Genomic DNA, 23,106 nt, shown 5'->3' on the forward strand with positions numbered 1-23,106 from the left:
CAAAATCAAAACAATTTGTCGTCGTCACACAATCAACCTGTGCACCAAGTTTCGTCCTAATCTGCCCATAACTTCTTGAGATATCCTACTCACAGACAAACAGACACCGTGAAAACATAACCTCCATCCATCTTCAGTGGCTGAAGTAATTATGAATTTGATACGTTGGTCAAATAAATACTACGAGAGCATGATCAAGCCAACAAATCAATGCTCCTGTAGATTAGGGCATGGATTAGAATTTTTTCCACTGGACTGAACACGTTGGTCCACTCTATGAAACGCACCATGGAATCTTTAATTACTGCAAGTGAATGCTAGCATATGGGACTGGGAGCTTAACATCCCTTCATAATCTTTCATAAAACATTTGTCTGTAAAGCACCAGGATGACAATTCAAAGCATGATACTATTCTGCATTTGATCGAACCCAGATTTGTGAACTCCAAAGCAAGTATTCTACCGACGAGAAATTCTGTCAATCCCAGAAGTCAGTGTGTTGCTATATTCCTGATGCTTTTCAGAAGACTACGTCTTCCAATTATGTATTAAACAATGATTATACCTCGGCCTTGTAGGTTCATTTTAGGCCTGTGTTGCTCAAATTCCCTTGCATAAAACTGATTAAGCTTGCATAGTTTCTGATCAAGGCTTTCTGAGCCTGATTTTCTACAAACTTTCAGATATAAACAGTATATATATATATATATATATATATATATATATATATATATATATATATATATATATATATATATATATATATATATATATATATATATCGAGGAGGTTATGTGCTTTTGCATTTTCCATAGTCTGGTGCAACTTATATGAATATAGAGTTTCTCAATAGCAAGTTGTACTTAGACATTGAAAAAAATATGGCATAATGAAGGAAATAAAACCATGCCTAATGTTTTTTAAAAATCAAAGTTTTGTATGATAACAAAAACTATGAATGTGAAAGATACAGTAGATCTGTTGTTGTCAGAGGGTGTATAATTGTCCTTTTTATGAGTTCAGTAATACTGTACCGATTATGCTTTATATATTTGGAGTACCATGGATGTGTTCATCTCACCATCTCTGAACCACTGGATCTTTGGTTGGTAATCAGGTACAGGAGGGTGTATCAGAACACTACAACCCAAATGCAGAGACTCTCCCTCATGGCCAAATGAAACAGGAAACCTCCCAAGCAGGCTGATGTCAAAGTAAGCCTCTGATGGCATATGCAGCCACCCTGGATGCAGACGGAATGAACTTACAATATGCAATACATCATACCACCAATAACATCTTCAAAAACTTCAACAAAAAATGTAAAAATTCTGGGAACTCTGAACTTACAATCGTACAAACTTCCAGTGGTTAAATCTTGAACTGTGCTCCTAAATTCTGAAAAAGGGGCAAAGGGGTGCAAACAAGTACCTGTTAGTGAAAGTAATGCATGATTCCAGTATATAACCACAGGAAAGGTTAACTGGTTAATAATTACAACACCCACAAGCTGTATACAGGCTGGTCATCACATTTGATTTGAGATTGCAGGAGTAGGCTTATATAATATTAATAATAACAAGTAAAAAAGATATAAAATGTCAAATCCCTGTTGTTTTAGTAACTTTTCTGTACTGAGTTAAAGGGCTAGCCTATATTTATGTACAACTAAAATGGCCACCAGTCTACAGGTCAGCCATCTTTGATCAAATTGCAAAATAAAGTGAGGTGCTCGTGTATGCCATCATGTGCTGTATTTGTGCCAAGTTTGAACAAAATCAGACCATGCATGTCTGAGAAATGGTTGATGACACATTTAAGTAACAAAATGGCCACCAGTCAGCTATCATGGATCTGATCTCGAAAACGAAAGACATACATATGTAAACCATCATTCCTTATCTGTTTGCCAAGTTTGAACAACATCGGTAAATGCTTGTCCAAGAAAAGGTCGAGGACGTGTTCAACATAAGGTTTTTACAACTAAAATGGCCGCCAGCCCGCCATCTTGGATCTGATCTCGAAAAAAAACGATGAGCTCATGTAAGTCACCATTCATTATCTGTGTACCAAGTTTGAACAAGATTGATAAATGCCTGTCTGAGAAATGGTCGAGGACATGTTTGACACCAGGTTTTGTGTTTTTTTACAACTAAAATGGCCGCCAGTCCGCCATCTTGGAGCTGATCTCGAAAAAAAAAATGATGAGCTCATGTAAGTCACCATTCATTCTCTGTGTACCAAGTTTGAACAAGATTGATAAATGCCTGTCTGAGAAATGGTCGAGGACATGTTTGACACCAGGTTTTGTTTTGTTTTTTAAAACTAAAATGGCTGTCAGTCAGCCATCTTGGAGCTGATGTCGATAAAAAATGATGTGCTTATGTAAACCATTATGAGTTGGCTTTGTGTCAGGAAACAAATAAAATCGGTCGATACATGTCCGAGATGTGGTTGCGGACATGTATATACGCACGCCAGCACGGACATGCATATACGCACGCCAGCACGGACATGAAAATCGATACCAAATCCATAAGCCCCCATTTCAGACAAAGTCCAACGACGGCTAAAAACGTATTGGTGAATGGTTGGAAGAGAATGGTGGTGGAAAAGTGCCTTGTGATTGGTCCATCTTATTACAGTGGTGGTACGCACGTTTAACCACAAGAGTGGCTTCGCAGGAAACTCTCCCTTTGTCATTGACAGCTGAGATGCTGTACTGTGCAGTGTCGCTCACCTCACACCTGTAACACAAAGGCACAGGGTTCACATGACTTTTAGCAAGGCACTATATGATGCTTTATCATGCACAAACGATGTAGTTTTACTTTAGGAAATACATTAATTCCCATTTGTGTTGTTGGTAGTTTGTTTTGCCGACTCGCCTGCCGATTTTGAGGGAGTGCACTCCATAGGCGCTTGTAATCCGGAACTTTCCTGGCTCTGATTTGGGATCGATCAATATGTTGTTCTTACACCTTCGCAGAGACAAAGTAGATGAGGTTGCACAATGAAAGTCCATGGCAATGTGTAAAACCCCTTCACAAACAGGTTCATTTCTTGTTTTTGCTTTATTTGTTGTTTATGCAGTGGATTGTGATGTAAAAACTCCAGACACGTGGTGTGTGGTCATGTGGACTTGCAAAAGCTTAAATCACCAACTACTATGAGAAGATGCCAATTTCAACCCAAATACCATCGCATGATGCTGGTTCAATCTGAATGGTTACCCATGCGCCAATGAGAATGCAAGATGGCACACTTACCACGTCACTTTTGGTTCAGGAAAGCCGAGCACAACACAGGTAAATTTGACACTCGTGTGTTCCCAGACAATATGAGAGCGAAGAGGTACACCAATGTTGGGAGCATGGATAAGCCTCGCCTCAATAATTTCTCTTTGATACTCCAGCTTCTTCCGGATCTGTTCCACACAAAGAGCTCAGTTAGATAAGTCTTGTGCATTCAGCTGAAGACGATGCATTGCAATATTCATATTGAACGGTCTTATTCGGCAATAACAGTGCAAGTCAAATATGGTGAATATTACTGTCTCCAATGCCAATAAATAAATGACTCTGCGTTATACAAACATAAAGCATGATCACGTGTTAAATAGTAAGTATGCTCAGTCAGAAGATCCGGCTCACACATACCCACCTCTCTGCGCATCTCGCTCATCTCAGCCCGCTCAAGTACAATGTGTCGCACCTTCAGTACACCTTCTTCAATCTTAGCAAGTTCATTAGCAAAAAGGATCCGCATACGACGCTGGTCTTCCATCAAAGAGGACATCCCCCACATCCGGCGCTCATGCACATTCACTGGTAGTTTCTTCCTGAGAATGACAGGACATGCTCAATGCCAGGAACCGTTTGGTTACCAATATGTACTCCTTTGTAGTGAAACAATCTGACACTAACTGAAGTTAATACAAGTGAGATTTTAACTATTCTGTCTTGCGATGCACTGAAGCTGATGGTTCCTTATTATTTGAGAAACAAAATGCATGAAATTAATAAAAGACTTTTGGAGCCACCACTGAGCACCACATTGTTGAACAGATAAAGTAATAGATTAATTTTGTGGTTTGCCATTCCAAGATTATTGTGTGGTTCGACATTGGAAGATGATACAGCGATGTTAAAACAATTGCAAGTAAATCAATCCTGGATTTTTTTTGTGCTTTTTTTAGACTTCACATTCTACCCTCCCCATAAACAAGGTGCTTGGTCCATCTTTGATGCTGTTAATGCTTAAGCAGAATCCTTGGCTTACTTTCTCCAAATTCAATGCAATGACCAACTTGATGTGAGGTTTTTTTTTGTAGAAAACTATGACGGACGACTACAGGCTGCCAGACCTTCCTTGAGAAAAAAAAAAAAGATAAGATAATTCTAATTGAAGACCCAAAGTAGATGTTGCAACACTGTTTGATTAATCTTTTGTAATGGAATACAAGTTGCTTAACTTTATCATTTTGGTTTAGCCCAAATTATATTGTGCTATATAATTATTAATAAAGGCGCATAATTGGAAAGTACTAGTTTTACTAATGGAACTATGACAGCAGCAGCAACACAACAAAAGCAATTCATAAAAGTAATCTTCCTCAAGAAGTCTCAGTCACTTATTTTCTCACCTTTGGGCGTATTATATATCTATCAGCACAAATGCACCGGATCAGGTTTGATCTCATAAGTGAATCAGTGTCAGGAGTGGTTAATACTTTGATAAGAAAAACAATGCAGAATCCAGGTGTTGAATCTTGATGGATGGCAGGATAGCTTATTTGGTAGCGAAACATGTTTGCCGCTGAACTGTCTGATCCTGCAATTGTTCTCCTTATGGAGTCGAATCTGACTAAATGTATGCTCATGCACGACCTGTTAGGGGAGCTATACTTTGGAGGAGAGCATTCTTACTGATTGTGTAGTTAAAGTCGACATTGAAGTTGTAGATGTTAAATATCACATGCTGTCTTTTGAAAACAGTAAGCCTTGCCTTACTAATTCGTCCAAGCTATCATGTGCCTGTGACATACCTACCTTTTGTGCACATAGATAAAATTGGATATTGTAAGTTAGTTGTAAAAAGATATGCTATAGATGTTATTACATGAAGGTAATATGATGGTGATAATGGAGTTAGTAATTAGTGGGGGGGGGGAAGACAATTGACGTTAATGTGGAATGGATTTGGCACACATGAGCAAATGGTTCAGGTTGGTACGAGCAAGGCTCGATAAAGTAGACAAGTTTGGAGGGAAGACTTGGGAAATTTAACAGAAAGAGAGGGACAATAACTTACACGTGTTGGGTAAAGGGAAAGTCCGACAGATTGAAGTTGAGCGTAAAAGGTGGACAATTTAGTTGTTTGTCCCATTTAGAGTCCATGTGTGTTCGGAAAAGGATGGATATAATGATGAAATCGGCTTGTGGGAGGTTCAGGAAAATAGCTGACGACAAAGTAAAAGACCTAAAGCCGACCTCAAGCGACATGGCAGCAGAACCTTATGTCAGTCGATACCAAAGATGTCCAGCAGTTTCGTCTCCTAACACATTCACGAGTGCCAATATGGCTTCGATCGAAGTGTCAAGTTTTTTTTGTCCCGACGTATAATCTACATTGATTTAAGTCTCGAATGCCTTCCACACCTAGTTGTTGTGTTGACAAGGCAGGGTGGGAGGTTTCCTTTCTCTGCTGGCATTCATTTGCAGGACATAAATACTGTTGGCTATGTTGAGCAAGTTTCCTATTGTATGCTGATGGCGTGGCGTGAAAAAATATCTGTGCCTGTATTACATATTCAAGTTTCATAACAACACAAGTTTGTTGTGTTCAATAAAACTACAAAATAAACATAGGAGCAATTGTTCTATGGACTTGGTGACATTGAAAAACAGGGCATTTGGTTAGGGAGCTGTGATCGACACTGCATTTTCATCACCAGCCTTTTAACGCCCATCTCGAGTCGTCACGGAGGTACTTAGAAACATAACAACACGATATCTGTGAATCACTATTCCGACAGTTCATAATCAGATGAAGAATCAAACCCAGGCTAGACGGCTCAAAGGTAAGTCCACTATTTCTGTACAATATTGTTGGACAGCTCTCGAGGATTAGAATACAAATCCTTAATTGGATGCCCTTAACCAAATTTGAGTCCTTAAATGTTAGGATTGCAGGCCACAGTCGTCACCACAAATAAGGCAAGTACACCTTACCCATGCTGTATTCCATTTTCTTGAACCACATCCCTTGAGTAAGAGGCGATATAAATGCTTGGTACAAAATATTAGAGAAATTATCTTCCTCACCCTATTCTCCATTCATCACCCTAAATATCCCCTGCACATGGCTCCAACCCTGCTTTTTATTAATCCCTTTCTCTTCCCAACCTCCTTTTCTTTTCCAAAACACAAAACTTACTTCTATCCCATTTTCTGTCAATTTACCAAGGCCCCACCCAATCCCTGTATGTGTCCTCAAAATTACTTTTTATTGCCATATTATTATGAATGCCTCTCCAGGTTTGGTAAGTTATGACTGACCTGCTGCGAAAAGTGGGGATCACATAAGGCACGTCCTCCTCACGGTCAGCGTGTCGTCGTGCGTGCCCTTTGCTCCGAGATGACAACCCCTGGCTGCGCAAGGAACGGGACATCCTCGTGCTGGCTTTGACCGATTGAAAGGCAGACCTTGATCTGCTGTAAACGAGACACATACATCTCATTGATGTGCAGACACATGGTGTCTGATGGTGGAAAAGTGCCTTGCGCGAGATGAAAAGAAGATTTGGGAAAAACTTCTCAACTGCAAAACACACATGTATATGTAGGTGTGCACATAGGTGTGCTTACTTGTTTGTATATGCCATGTGTATAAGAGTATTCGTGCCTTTCTATGTTTGTGAGTATGAATACGTATTCCACACATCCCTTATAAATACACAAACGCAATGCCTGGTGTTGGCTTAATACTTAGGGTTGTTGTCTTAAGATGTTAGTGTTTTGAGTTTGAGCCCCTTTCCTCCATTGCATTAATACCAGGTGGGTTGACTCAGCCTGTCATTCTTCCGAGGACGGCAAAATGAGTACCAGCTTACTTGTAACGGGGTCTCTGCATCAGCAGTACAGGTGCGCCTGAAGAAAATGATGCAGCCAGCAGCCACAGGCTGCATACAAATTAATAAACACAAACACAAAAAACACAAAACAGAGGTGGAAACTTTGAGACTTTGCAGGTCTCCATTCCATCCCTTTAGCAGCCACCAGCAGCAACTTGCGTGCACACACACACACACACTTACACACATATACAGTGCGCATGCGCACACACACACGGAGGTGGATACTTTGAGACCTGGGAAGGCTCCATTTCACCTTCTGAAATTCGCATATGGAGATTACACACACACACACACACACACACACACACACACACACACACACACACACACACACACACACACACACACACACACACACACACACACACACACACACACACACACACACACACACACACACACACACACACACACACACACACACCTTTGCTCCAAATTTGGCTTTTGCAAAGTCTTTGCCCAAAATCGTCCACAAACAAGATGGCCAGGCCTGAATGACTGAAAGTGATTTGGTTATAAATTGGAAATTTGATTTGGGTGCTGACGATAAACTCTCCTCGTGTTCATAAAAGACACGATGGAATATTTTTTCCACTGTTTGGCTTCTGGTTTGGTGGATTCAATGCTCCTGCAGGCAGAACGTGATCGGTGCAAATTGTTTCATTAATTTTCCTCTTTGTTGTGATTTTGTGTGAGGTGTGGTCCACTTGATATCGGTTAAGGTTGCAGTGATGTTAATTACAGATAAGTGGGTAATTGTATCGGGGATTTTTTTGAAGCTGGTCATTTTGAAGCTCATTTCTGGTCTTGCACCCTCTGCCCTCTCCATGCTCTGTCCGCCCCAAGTATCTGCAAGACGCACGCGGTGGCTGCATCATTTTCTGGCTGTGCAGTGCCCCTGTTACCAGTAAGCTGGTACTAATTTTGCTGACATTGGAAGGATGACAGGCTGAGTCAACCCCACCTGGTGTGAATTCAACGATTAAACTGGGGACTGAACTCAAGACCCTAATATCTTAAGCCAGCCATCTTCACCATTAAGCAAACACCAGACATTGTGTTAATGTGTTTCTAATGGATGTGAGGGAACTTGCAACCGCCTCCGAGTAAACCTGCCTAAATCCAGAACCACTGCTCACCTCCACTTATTTATTCCCCTCTTTTCACACCTGTGGAACCACCGACCATACTCTCTTCAATCTCATTTAATCCCTACCGGTCTTCAAGAACTCAGGTCATCCCCCATCGAAAGACATGATCTTTTCTACACCCATTAAACCACCCCCATCCTTCCAAAATATTGTTGACCAGGAACGCACTCCCTGTGGGAGCAGCCGGAGGGGGGGGGGGTGGAGAGAGGTGCGGTCATGTGTTTGTGCATGTCCACAATCATCATGTGGATGGTGGTGGGTTAATGTTATTTTTCTTCTTCTTCTTTAACGGTCACAATTCCTTCCAAATTTTTGTTCAGTTGGCCAGGGGAAGCTGGTCAGGCAAGGTTAAGGTGGGAGTGAGGGCAGGGAAGAGGTGAGGGTGGAGAAAAAGCTGAAGTAAGCAGGCCAACCCAGGTCTTTCTCGAACCAATTGACCAGGCCTCACGTTCAACTAATATGAGAGCAGAAATTTGTAATTCATTCAGGGTGTCGGCGATAGCTCACCTACTCTTTGAGAAATGCACAGATGTTTAAAATCCACCAACTTATTGTAACAGAGTGGGATACCCACTTTACCATCCAAATGTGGGATGGCACGCATTGATGAATCACCCTGCCTGTGAAACACCGGGATGATAGTTTATAGCTGGGTCGGGATTTGAGCCCAGGCTGCGCCCTCCTCCCACCGAACCACTTCCCCTCACACCTCCCACCAAACTGCCACCTCTTCCCCTCCCTACTCCCAAAAATTTACCCAAATACCCAATTTTCAGTCATGCACGCCCTTGGAGTTCCCTTAGTATGCGTGCACTTTCAGGATGCTCGGTATCAATGTTTCGGAATTATGGAGGACACACACACATATATATATATATATATATATATATATATATATATATATATATATATATATATATATATATATATATATATATATATATATATATATATATATATATATATATATATATGTAATGTCTGTGCCTGCCAACTGTTGTCATCCCAACACCTCTTCCATTCACTCCTGCACCCCATCCCCCCCCCCCAAGTACATTTAACATGATATTAAATTGAATTAATCTTAATTGGGTGTTGAAGTAGTGCAGACATGGTGGGCCAAATGTCATCTTCCAAATGGCAGGACGACTCTCATTTTCAATTGATCCCAGTGTCCAATAGGTCACATACTAAGGGGGAGCTAATGGCAGCACCTGCACGTGAGGCACCAGAATGAGATTGTGATATAAATTCCCTCCTCCACCCCTCCCACACTTTTTCAAGCATAGAAAATCAACAAAACACCCATTCCAATGAAAGCAGATCGTTTTAACAGGAGTATAGAAGTGAACTTTTCATTGCAGGATACAGGGCAGTCGAGGTACTTACGATGTACGTTGACGCTTCGTGCATACTGAAGACATTGTTCTGGATAACGCCCTTTCTTCTTGACAGGTATCTTAATGTCGTTCGTTTCTGGAAAGTCAAAAAAAGAAAAAAAAAAAAAGCTTTTCATCCTTCCATTGAATGGTGAGTCCAATTCACCATCAATAATAATGATACCATGGGTTATGCATAATAATACTTATTGGATCCCTTCTTGTTAATCGGTGTCACTCAACAGCATACAACTTTTTGAACAAATTTGCATTTCCGTTGACCCTGTCTTGCAGTTGATGTCTCAGGACAGAAAGATCAGCTTTTTGGAAGACCATACATTTTGGCCATCAGGCCAGGATAGATGGAAATTGCTTTGAAAAGCTGTGGTTTAGCATGACCATGAAACTTGCTCTTTAGTGTAACGTGCTCATGTTGGATTCTGCTCCAGTGTGTGTGTGTGTGTGTGTGTGTGTGTGTGTGTGTGTGTGTGTGTGTGTGTGTGTGTGTGTGTGTTGTAATATGTGTGTGGTATTATGTCTGTCCCAGTGTGTGTGTGTGTGTGTGTGTGTGTGTGTGTGTGTGTGTGTGTGTGTGCACGCAAGTGTGTCTCCTCCATAACTCCAAAACTACAGAAGCTAGCAGCCTGAAAGTTTGCATGCATGCTAAGAAAACGCCAAGGAAGGGTAGGTGTGAAAATTGGGTGTTTGGATTTGTTAAAACACCCCTTCTGAAGATAATAAACGGCCTTATTTAATTATATCCTTCATCAGGCAATCATCGGCCACCTTGCTCTCTGGGTCTTAAGGCATATCCCAGGTAACCTCGCTGGGGTCTGAAACTGCCCGCCATGTTTTTTGGCCTGATCAACCTTACCTTGACTTGGAACAGGCGCAAACATTTCTTCACGATAGTATATTTTTCACTTTCCTTACTCATATTATCGAATGCCTGTTCATCAAAGCTACAAATCGTTGTGTACATCGCTTTTGTAAGTGCGATAAGTTTTCAAATTAGGAACTTGGAGCGATGTCATGCATTATGAGACGATTTTTCACGATGTACACTAACAGACAAATTAAAGTATATCATCAAAATATTTTTTTTCGGTTTTGAGAATCAGATATCGTCCGGATTAAATAAGTGTCAAAATTGGTTGTGATAATGGACGAAATAATTGCAGACTAAATAAGTGATACTGCTCTGCTGCTCTTGCTCACTCTCTCTCTCGGTTCCATTCACCCTCTCATTGTCTCAAGGTCATCTGCCATCTGCATGGAAATCAGCAAACATTATCACTTTGCATAAAACAGGTGCAAAAACAGATTCCTTCAACGACAGATCAATCAAACTACTCCAAATAATCAGCAATCCCACTCCCACCCCTCTTGACTCATGCCCCCCTTGCTGTGCTTGCTGTGTCTCCGCTCTGAGATGAGCCTCGACAAGGTATACAAAAAAGGCAAGGCACACAGTGAAGTCAAACGCGCCTCCGATGAAAGAAATGGTAGCCTCACCACAGGCTGACACTCCACTGCTGTGCAAGGGCAGCAATGACCCACAGAGAGAACAGGATGGACATATTAGCACGTGTGATAATTGCTGATTGGGGTGGTCACCAGAATACCACCATTAACGCTGCTATCATGGCTCAGCATTGGTCCGTTAACCCCCAGGTTTGATTGGCTGCTGTGCACGAGGTTCTGTAACACTGCTTTGTGATTGGTCATCTAGCATAGCCCACCCCCAATTTAGCATTTATATAGGAGGGAAATCAAGGAGTTTTTTTACTCCTGAGGAAAGTCAATGGATGCATGTATCACGTGTTTTTGATTGAAATGTCGAGGCAATCAAAAAAATTTGCATGATTGTAAGAGGTTGGAGAACCCATTATGAATCATACATATATATATATATATATATATATATATATATATATATATATGTATATATATATATATATATATATGTATATATATATACATACATACATACATGTTGTTCGTCCTTTGGCTGCTCCCGTTAGGGGTCGTCACATCAGATCATCCGTTATGATCCGCATAATGATTTGGCCCAGGTTTTACGCCGGATGCCCTTCCTGACGCAACTCTGGTCGACTCTTACGACACAGGGATATGGTACACCTATTTTAACCGGGGTATACACCGGCCCAATACACTGGTACTCAATTCGCCGACCTCGGAAGGATGACAGGCTGAGTCAAACCCCTGGTGTATTAATTCAGTGGCCCAACGGGGCTTGAACTCAGGACCTTTTGTATCCCAAGCCAATGCCCTAACCACTGCACCAACACCAGGATCCATATATATATATATATATATATATATATATATATATATATATATATATATATATATATATATATATATATATATATATATTGTTACGGATTCGCGCCCGCCGGCGTGCTGACGGCCACGTAACTCGAATCGCGGCACATCGCCCACCGGACGGACAATCCAGTCGTGACCCTCTCGGACTAATGCCGGGAACCAGTCACGGGTGGACCTTTCGGTCTCACCGCGATCGAGCCAATCGGCCCCCGCGTGGGATAGGGTTGCTCGCCAAATTCGACCTACCGAAGTAAGACCTACCTACCTAAGTCGCCGTCGTCGCCTCCATTCCACCCAAGCACACCTGCGTGTAACAACGCACACACTCCACTCCATTGTATTCACACCGGGAGACGCGGCTGCGTGCTCCCGCATGCCGACCGACATCTCCCTTACATACCGCTCTCTCACACACACGGTCTCCCTTGCATAACCCATACCACTCACACGTGGTGCTCCATTCACTCGTGCCTCACTCACACACGCGGGGGAACTCAACCGCGGTGCCTCATCCACACACCGTGCCTCACTCACACACGCGGGGGCACTCAACCGCGGTGCCTCATCCACACACGCGGGGGCACTCATCCGCGGTGTCTCATCCATACTCCGTGCCTCACTCACACACGCGGGGGCACTCACCCGCGGTGCCTCACTCATACTGGCCGTTTCATCCACACACACGGCCTCACTCACACACGGTGCCTCACCCACACACGCGGGGGCACTCCCCCGCGGTGCCTCACTCACACACGCGGGGGAACTCAACCGCGGTGTCTCATCCACACACGGCGTGCTGGGAAGCACACCCTTTGGCACACTTGCCACTACACCACTCACACACGGGGTTGCTTCCACACATGGGGTCTTACTCACACCTTGCACCATACACACCAGGACAACCACACTGGGGATTCGTGTCCCCACAAGGGTCTCCGGGGCCTCTATACCCCCCAAGCTCTCCGTGCACCTGTCCACAGCACTCGTCCCCTCAACCTCGCGAAGCACGACCGAACTCACCTGGTCGTGACTCACCTCAAGGGGGCAGACTCCCTCCCCTCGTTCCTGGAGGAGGCTATCCCGCTGCTCGCACCGGGCCTCCACCCAGTCCACCAGCTCACCCTCATTGTCCTCCACTACCTCCGTGTGTGTGCGCGCGTCACTTACCCCGTCTTCATCGTGTTGTCTTCCCTCTATTTTTTCTGTCTCCCGTGTCTCTGCCAACTCTTCACCCTTTACCTCCCTTGTCTCAACTATTATTTCCGTTGTCGTCACCTCTTGTCTCGTCTCACACGTTTTGGTCTCCCCATTTAATTTTTCCCTTTTGGTCACCGTCGATTCTTCTGTCATGACCCTCGCCCAACACGCCCCCCGAATTATTTTTTTACCCGCCTCCACCGCGGGCCTGTCAGCCGTTGCACCCCCACCCAGCTCGTTCGCTCCGACACGTGGAGTCGCCATTCCCAGCTCCCTGGTCACGGCCTTCATGCCCGCCTGCAGGCATCGGCCCATATTCTGCGTCTCACCCCGGAGCTTTTTCGTTTCTTCCCTCATTTGCTTGCCCATGCTTTTCATTTCGTTTATAAATTCATTTGCGTTTGCATCCATCTTTTCGTTCATTTGTTGTGTATTTGCATCCATCTTTTCGTTCATTTGTTGTGTATTCGCATCCATTCTCGCTGTCATTGCCGCCAGCATGGCGCATAGCTGGGCCATGTCGGGTGCGCTTGGGTGAGCCGTTTCGGCAGGGATCGGGGAAGGGTTTTGGTGGAGGGGGGAAGGGGAGATGTCATACACCGCGGCCGCTGCCGCACTTATTTCGGGCTCTGGGTTCAGTTGGACGAGTTCATGTTCCTGCACGGGCATTCCATCCTGGGCCATGGATCCGATGCATTCTACATCCATTTCTAATACCCCCGGCTCCCGCTCGCCTTGAGACGCCATCTTGCTTCTCTTAAAGGGTTAATTTCGCTCGCTCGTAATTTGGAGGGAATCGGGGGTCGCTTCTCTCACCCCTGGACTGATTCCCGTGAATTTAGCTGGAGACAGGAGAGCCCGTTTTCCTGTTCTCCGATACCAGTGCCGCGAGGAGGGCGATGGGTTTGTATCCCACTTCTGACACCAGTGTTATGGATTCGCGCCCGCCGGCGTGCTGACGGCCACGTAACTCGAATCGTGGCACGTCGCCCACCGGACGGACAATCCAGTCATGACTCTCTCGGACTAACGCCGGGAACCAGTCACGGGTGGACCTTTCGGTCTCACCGCGATCGAGCCAATCGGCCCCCGCGTGGGATAGGGTTGCTCGCCAAATTCGACCTACCTAAGTACCCACACGGAGGGTAGACCGAGCGATCGCACCTCGCCGCAGGTCGACTTCGGACACGGGCCACTTAAGCGACCCGTTCCGTACTATCGGGATAACCGAGCGGTGTTATCGTCGGCCTCGACGGTTCGATTAATTATCGGGCGTATTCAGCCCACTACCAACCCTTTACGTGAAGCAAGATGAGGATTCAATGAAAGAAATGACGAAGCGAAGCGGGAAACAGTTCAACACAAAGCACATTTATTCGCGATGAACGGAAAGCACACATATTCAATTCCACCAAAAGCACATAGAAAAGAGGAAGACAAAAAGCAAATGCGACAATGCAGATCTAATACCGATTACGCGAGCACACGGCAACACTTATACAATTTTACTTCACAGACGGCGCCGACAACACATACCCAAAACCAAGAAAAAGAACATCCTCAAGGATGAGGCGGGCCTGAGGCCGAGACCGGGTCGGGCCTACCCGTCTGGTGATGAGACGCGGAGCGGCGATGGTGCCTCAACTCCGCGGGCCTCGCGGACAGTGTCTGGTAGGGGGTGGGAAAGGGGCCCCCTTGGTCGCACTATCTCAGCGCGGGGGGAAACAGGAGGGGGTTGCTGATGCTCGGGGGAAAGGAGGATTTCTACTCTGCCTCGAGTCCCGCGACGAGCGTCTCCACCTCGACCAGGTCGCGCTGTCGGCCTCCCTGGTGTGCAGCTCCCGGCACGACGCGAGCACCCCCTCGTCTGCCCTCGCCGCCTCTCCACAGCTCCATCCTCTTCGCTCCGACTCCAACGCACACGACGACGATGACGACCAACTCCTTCTTGCTTCTTCTTCCCAACTCCACCGGCTGCGAAGTCTTAACTCTCTTGACTTGACGAACGCGGTCGCTTATATAAGCCCCGTGGCTTCGCTCTCTCATCTTTGACCCCCACCCTTCGACCTTTCACCTCGCTCCCCATTGGCCCGAGAAAAAGTGGGCGTGAATGCTTTTTGATCCATAAATTTGCATATAGCAACCGCCCTCCAACGCCCTGGAGGCGGGGCCAAATCACCCCTCGCTCACCGATTGGACGGAACAAAAGTGGGCGTGTGTCGTTTTTGATCCGTTTTTGGAGCTGAAAATCCGTGGTTTTGTACACGCTGTTCGGCGCGCGCCCTGCACGAGTCCAACACCGGTACCCACAAGCGGCGCAAGAACGGTGGCGATGCGACGGTTGCGAGGTGTGACGTGAAGCGGCGCCGCGGTGGGTGGTTGATGTTGTGGTTGGTGGTGGTAACAATGGCGGTTGGTCCAAAATAAAGATAGTAAAAGAAAAACGGCTATCCTGAAGAGTCGCAGCACGCATAAATGACACGTATTCCCACTAGACAACGGGTTTGGGCCTAACTACACATATACTTACGGAGATATCTCACCTAAGGGACCTGAATGGTGGTTTGCGAATTTGGTAACCACAACAATATGTTTATGTGTATATAATGTTTATTTTTTTTACAGTATATTTTGTCAGGTCAGTTTATTTATATTTTGTCAGGTTGGGATTTATATCCTGATATCGGTAACCATGTAATCCGGTACTACCTGCTCATGCTCGGGTGGTCGGCGACTAAACCCGCTCCCCCACCAGGCTTACCTGGTGAGGTGGGTGAGTGGACACCCTGCAGGACTAAAAATAAGACCTGTTAAAGGGCGGTAAGACCCCATGTGTGTCAAAACTGGCCATCCACTGCAAACAAATTCCACGGTATCTACTGGGTGCTGCGAAAAGGCTTTGTGGAGAGCCCAGACAGAGAGCGTTCATGCAGCAGTTATTTGCACGATGGTCATCCACTGCAGCTGAAACATTCCCTGGTCGCCTTGCTATGCTTGCCAACAGACAAGGGATTTCGAAGCCGAGTGAGTGTGGTAGGACGTGAGCAACCCTACACCACTTTAATCAATACACTGCGCAGGAATTGGTTCTCTTTTTGCATGAATGTAACGCAACAACAACACGGACGGAACAAAATTGATGCGATTGAAACAGATGTTGAATTCAACCAGAAAAAAGTCCTACGGCGATGGGGGCGTGGTGAAGCGTCAGGCAACGGATATTGTCCAAGTCGTAATCACAACCCGACACGTTGGCGGCCTGGGATATTGGTCGTTCTGCTTACCATGGAGCAATAAGGCAGTCCGGCAGCACCTCAGACGACAGAGCAGCCCTATTTAGGGAGGACACTGCTCTCCCCAATCTGGGGACAGGACTAGAAAAGGTGTCCCAAAAATTGTTTGTTCCACTGAACCCGGTTAGCAAACCGCGGCTGATGGGTTATCTCTTATTGCGATCGAAATACAAGGAAAATAAAAACTAAACAGAAAATTATGACTTTTGCAGCTTGGAATATTCGAATTCTCCAAAGCGAACGAACTGTGGAACGAAGAACTGCTATTATTGGAATGGAACTTGATAGATATGGTGTCGATATTGCAGCACTGAGTGAAACCCGACTTGCAGACACTGGTCAAATATGTGAAAATACATCCGGTTATACTTTTTACTGGAGCGGTTTGCCATCACCCGAAAAACGGATGTACGGGGTCGCTTTTGCTATAAGATCTACGATTGTGAATAACCTGTCAAGCGTACCGAAAGCAATAAGTGAGCGGTTGCTGTCTGTTAGACTCCCAATCAGCAAAAACAAAAGTGCAACTATCATCAGTGCATATGCCCCCACCATGACAAACGGTGATCTCACGAAGGACGCTTTTTATAATCAGCTCGATGAATTGCTGCGTCAAATCCCAAAGGATGAAAAAATTGTCCTTGGTGATTTCAACGCTCGGGTTGGAACAAACCACGCAGCATGGCCTGAAACACTTGGTCAGCACGGAATTGGCAAGCTAAATTCCAACGGTCTATTACTCCTATAAAAATGTAAAGAATATGGGCTGACTATTACCAATACTATGTTTCAGCAACCTACAGCACACAAAACAACCTGGATGCATCCTCGAGCAAAACATTGGCACATGATCGACTATGCAATCGTACGAAGTCGTGATCTCAAAGATGTGACGATCACAAAAGTTATGCATGGTGCTGAGTTTCAGACCAATCACAAAATGATTAGAATGAAATTAAAGATGGTCATTCACCCAAAGATCAAAAAGTCCAGTTTTAAGGCAGTAAGAAAGTTGAATGTTTCGACTCTAAAGGCCCGGTCACACCTTGACGTTTTAGCCAACGTATGCCTATTTTTGAAATTTTTTTCTAAAACGCTGGCACACGTTGAATACGTTATGGGTAAGTTTTGATAACATTGAGAGCACGCTGAAAAACACTGCCATACGTCATTGTACGCTGGCTTTAAACGTTGTACTTTTTGGTTGTCCTCAAATTTTTGCATGCTTGAAATTTCACGACGTATGCCGGCGTATGACTCACACATTCCACTACGCTGGCCACAAGTTGTATGCACGGTCTGCGATGGTTGACAGACGTCAACACATGCTACTTGTAAGTTAATCATAAGTTGAGACACGCCGGGGCAATGTTTAGCGTACCCGAAACTTATTTCTAACCTATGATTAACGTGTCGTTAGCACGTTACGCGATCGTTGCCACACGTCGACAGACGTTACTTTTAAGTTACTCATAGGCTGAAAGACGTCGGTATAATGGATCGTCCTTGCGTCAGCGTCCACGGCCACAGCCAGGACACTTATTTGCAGCATTCTTCAAACTTTTCTTCGGCATGACGAGGATGTTCACACTTCGATGTCTAGCTTGGCTATGATTCCAATTGTCCATCGGCAGCGTCTATTTAAAATCGTCGAGTTTGAGCGTTTTAACACGTTCAGAAGAAACGTTTCAAATTTCCAAATCCCAGCGTCAAAAAAACAAAGGCGAGTGACAGCAATTTAAATCGTTCATTGTAAACAATGAAAATAGTTGAGTGGTACCGTTTAAAAGTCGTTGAGTGTAAAAAAAATCCAATTGTTGAGCGCAAGCGTCTACTTTCAATAGTGGAGTTTGAGCGATTTAGCACGTTCAATAGAAAGGATTAAAATTTCAGAGCGCCAGCGTCAAAAAACAAAGGCGAGTGACAGCAATTTAAATCGTTCATTGTAAACAATGAAAATAGCTGAGTGGTACCGTTTAAAAGTCGTTGAGTGTAAAAAAATCCAATTGTTGAGCGCAAGCGTCTACTTTCAATAGTGGAGATGCAGCCATTTAAATCGTTGAGTGGCAGCCTATGAATAGCAAACCCCACGTCACCGGCAAAGATAAACTGCCGCACTATATGGATAAGTTAGGCTATCGTTGGCCATAGTTTGTGAACGCCGGCTACACGATAATTATTCGTTGGTATACTGTATCTATAAGTTATCAAAGCGCTCTATGTACATTATTAGTTCATTGTGCATTTGTCCTACCCCGTTATGAATAGACCTAAATCGTAAAAACAAGCCATAGCTCATTGTTGAAAAAGCCCCATAAAAAAATAGCCGCGAAGAACTTCGAACAATGGTGCAAAGATGTCTCCTACCCGTGGACACGCGGACGCAAGGAGGATCCATCATAACCCACACCCTCCCCCTCACACTCACCTACTACTGCCAACATGAACAAACTACTACGAATACTGATAATGATACTGATACTGTTACTGCTGACATGGACGTCGACTCAAAAAGGACTCGAAAACACTGTTGGGTTCCCCTTTTATGAGCAGCATTTTTATATACCAATTCCCAAAACTGCTGGGAACACGTCTTTATATGGTAGTTGTAAGTTAGAAACACTTTCATTTATTTTTTTGTCGACCGGAAGACGTCATTGGAATACGTTTACATATGTCGATGTGTGTTGGGACTACGTAAAGAATTGGTTCAAAGCACGTCAAACATAAGTTAGAAATAAGTTTCGCGTAAAAAGACATTACAGCGACGTGTTTCGACTTATGAGTAGCTTATAAGTAGCCTTTGTGGACGTGTGTAAGCGTCCACATATCGTGTGTACAACTTATCCCCATCGCATGCGGAACATGTGTCATACGCCAAGTACGTCATAAAATTTTGAACATGTTTAAAATTTCTTGACGTACTCTACTTACTACGACGTATGATAGCGTACTTTAGCATTCTCCTCACGTATATCAAACTTACTCATACCGTATTTGACGTGGCCCAACGCTTAAGACACATTTTTCTTAGGTCGGCATACGCTGACAAGATCGCTAAGGTGTGACCGCGATGTTGACACTTCCATTTCTATGGCAGTTATGATTCGAATCGTTGTGCGTAAGCGTTTTAATAGGCTACGTCACGACATCGTCGGCGATGCGTGCAACGCGCTATGCCTAAGTTAGACTATCGTTGGGCATCGGTTGTATAGGCCGACAACAGGTTCAGCATTCGTTGGTATAAGTTATCTATAACACAACGAAACATTCTGTGTCCGTTACTAATGCGTTATACATAAGACCAAGTCGTTATGAAAATGTCCGAATCTTTAAAAAAAAACATCAAAAGTTCAACGTAAGCCAGCGTTTTACATAACTTTTAATGTGTTGCCATCGCTGGCTAAAACATCAAGGTGTGACTGGGCCTTAAGGTCAGCAGAAACCCGACACCAGCTGGCCGAAAAGAAAAATCGTGAGCCTAATGCAAACCCAATAGATCCAAATGGCACAGTGACCAACGAATGGAATATCCTGCGTGACACGGTCCATATCACATCTAAGATGATGCTTGGACTGAAAACCAGGAAACAACCTGACTGGTTCTCAGATAATTTGGTAATTATTCAGAGGATAATTGACAACAAAAATGAAGCATTTAGAGCATGGCTATCCAGTAATACACGATCATCGAAATTGAAGCTCCAACTTTGTCAAAGGTGGCTGCAAAATGAAACATGCAACTTGAAAGACCAGTGGCTGTCTCGAAAAGCTCAGGAAATACAACAATTGGCAGATCGAAATGATTCAAAGAATTTCTATGATGCCATAAAAGAACTGTATGGCCCTTCTGCACGTGGTGGTGCCCCCCTGCTATCTCAAGACGGCAGAAAATTGTTAACCAACCAGGCAGAGATACTAGGTCGCTGGCAGCAACATTTTAACGAGCTCCTCAACGGACCATCGCATGTTGATCAGCACAGCATAGACCAACTGCCTCAAAAACCTGTGATTCAGCATCTTGCGAATGAACCAACTGAACAAGAAATTCGTAAGGCTATCAATTTGTTATCAAACCGCAAGTCACCTGGTGAGGATGGGATTCCAGCTGAGATTTTCAAACATGGTGGCGATGTTCTAATCACACGTCTGCACAGCCTCTATTGCCATATTTGGCGAGACGAAGAAGTGCCCCAACAACTGAAGGATGCTCTCATTGTTACTATTTTCAAACGGAAGGGCAGCCATTCGGAATGTGGAAATCATAGAGGAATTTCCCTCCTAAGTTCATGCTCCAAAATACTGACTAAAATTCTTCAAATACGTCTCGTAAATTCAATTCTAGACGAAAATGTTTGGGAGTCGCAGTGTGGTTTTTGAGGTTACCTTGGTACCACGGATATGGTGTTCTCAGCTCGCCAACTTCAGGAGAAGTGCATCGAGCAGAATATTGGGTTATATGCGGTTTTTGTTGACCAAACTAAAGCTTTCGATACAGTCTCACATGTTCTGCTATGGCAAATTCTTCTCAAAATTGGCTGTCCACAGAAATTTGTAAGAGTGCTACAACAGCGACATGATTGAATGCAAGCTGGAGTGTGTGATGATGGTAAGTTCTCCGAGGCGTTCAACATCAGCAATGGGGTGAAGCAAGGATGTGTTGTGGCGCCCATCTTATTTGTGCTGTTCTTTGCAACCATGCTCAAGGAAGCCATGAAAACAAATGACAATGGTGTTCACATAAAATTTAGAACGGATGGTGGTATTTTCAATCAGCATCGGCTCCGGGCTAAAACCAAAACCATTGACCTGCTTGTTAGAGATCTCCTGTTTGCCGATGATTGCAGATTATTTTCTCATAGGGCTTACAATCGCTCATGAATGCTTTCACAGTCGCATCTTCTAATTTCAGTCTAACGATCAGCACAAAGAAAACGGAAGTCATGTATCAACCACCCCCAGATGTTATACATCACTCGTCCACGATCCTTGTCAATGAAGAAGAGTTGATAGTGCAGCAGCATAGCAAACCTGTTGTGCATTTTGTGATACAAGCACCAAATTTGGCACAAATGTACATTAATATTTTGCGAACATTTTCAGATATTGGGCCACTTCAAATTCTCTCTTTATGTCCGCCATATTGGATTTCAAAATGGCCGCCACTTGAAATCTCCATTTGCTATTATCTCTGGACGTAATGAAGCTGTTGACTTTATTCTGGTATCTAAATGTATGTTTTTGGGGGCAAGGAATCCAATGGTACCATTTTCAACTTAATATTATCTATCACAGTCTGTTTTATAATTTTATTTGGAAATTATTTAGGAAAATATTGGATTCAACACAATACTTTGAAAAGAATGTCTTAGTTCTGTAAATGTCTTAGGTATAATACTGACATGTTACATGGTCTAGTATTTGAGGCTGGGTGCACTGGTATCTGATGCTAGGTATATACCGGTACTGAAGATATGTGTACATAAACAGTGTCATGTTAACAAGTTCAGCATTGCCAAGAGTACATGTATGTTGTTGACTCATCGTCATGTGCAGTCCCCTTTACACACACAGAGGGCTGTGCACTGAAGGGCAGCCTTTTTGCACTTGCAGCGCCTCACACACCCTTTCTTGCACTTGCAAGAAACCAGCTCAATGCAGCTGTGAGCTGCCTCAGTTAGCCTGGTCCAGTAAGGTGTATACTGTCCTTCTCCAGTCCTTGACCAACCCCAGTTGGTTGGTGGAGGGAGCTCTGGTGCTGGCAGCAGTATCTGACCCCACACATGTCCACCTTGATACACTGCCCTCTGGACATGTCCCTCCAGAGCTGCCTTTGTTGGAGGGATGAGCTGCACATTGTTCTTCCTTGCGAAGAGTTTCCTCCTGGCCTTGTCAATGTCTGTGCATTTGCTGGTTCGATCAAACAACAGGATCACGAACATCTCGATGATGCGCATTGCATCGTCTGGTATGTCACGAGGTGCAGAGGACAGCAGCAGCAGTGCCTCAGTGAGTTCTGGCAGTACCGTCCAGACTGCCCACGCAGTCTTCTTGCCATGTCCATGAAAACTAGACACAGTGTCGCATCCAGTTAGAGCGTAGAACATTGGCAGTGCATGAGCCTTCTCTCATCCCAATCCAGCTGCTATTTCGTGTGCTGCTCGGTATCGGAAACTCTGGCCTGTTCCGAATGCCAGCCACAGTTTGTCTTCTGGTTGCAAATCCTGTGTCAGGGACACTGCCAGCACCACAACATCAGTGTCTACAGTCCGGATGAGTATTACATGGTGTCCATGCTGGACTGCATGAGATGCATGCAGCAACATCCGACTGTCAGCTTCTTCATGGTTACATGGGGCGAGAGAGGTCAGATCTGGCAGTAGTGGCTTGCTGAGCACTGCCTCTCCATCAGTAATGACGAGTTGCTTGTCCTCCTGGTCAAACCATTCCATGAGAGCTGCTGAAAGGAACCTGAACAGCTTGGTCTTGTTGCTGTCCACTCGTAGGAAGTTCTGCCAGTTTCCTGGTATGGCTGCGGCAGCCACCACACGTCTCCGCACACCTGGTCCCCGCTTTGCACGTGTACTACCTTTCA

The 23,106-nt window shown here is 44.5% G+C and overlaps 1 protein-coding gene across 2 annotated transcripts in view; it reads right to left on the reverse strand.

Annotated features, from left to right (window-relative positions):
• The window catches only part of LOC147035292 (myomesin-1-like), a 95,513-nt gene that overhangs the window by 61,626 nt on the left and 10,781 nt on the right, over positions 1 to 23,106 (reverse strand). Inside the window, exons 2-9 of one of the 2 annotated variants that reach the window (XM_085896528.1) lie at positions 9,680 to 9,766; positions 6,562 to 6,714; positions 3,665 to 3,842; positions 3,271 to 3,428; positions 2,890 to 2,982; positions 2,660 to 2,748; positions 1,352 to 1,399; positions 1,083 to 1,244 (exon numbers count right to left, since the gene is read on the reverse strand). In XM_085896528.1, the coding sequence (XP_085752654.1) occupies positions 1,083 to 1,244; positions 1,352 to 1,399; positions 2,660 to 2,748; positions 2,890 to 2,982; positions 3,271 to 3,428; positions 3,665 to 3,842; positions 6,562 to 6,714; positions 9,680 to 9,714 (916 nt within the window). In that variant the 5' untranslated portion in view covers positions 9,715 to 9,766. Of the gene's footprint in view, positions 1 to 1,082; positions 1,245 to 1,351; positions 1,400 to 2,659; positions 2,749 to 2,889; positions 2,983 to 3,270; positions 3,429 to 3,664; positions 3,843 to 6,561; positions 6,718 to 9,679; positions 9,767 to 23,106 lie in introns of both variants that reach the window. The other variant, XM_085896517.1, reaches the window with a different exon arrangement.

This window comes from Eptatretus burgeri, chromosome 1 (assembly GCF_056783735.1).
Source record: "Eptatretus burgeri isolate ZD-2024b chromosome 1, Ebu_testis_v1, whole genome shotgun sequence".
Taxonomy (NCBI): Eukaryota; Metazoa; Chordata; class Myxini; order Myxiniformes; family Myxinidae; genus Eptatretus; species Eptatretus burgeri.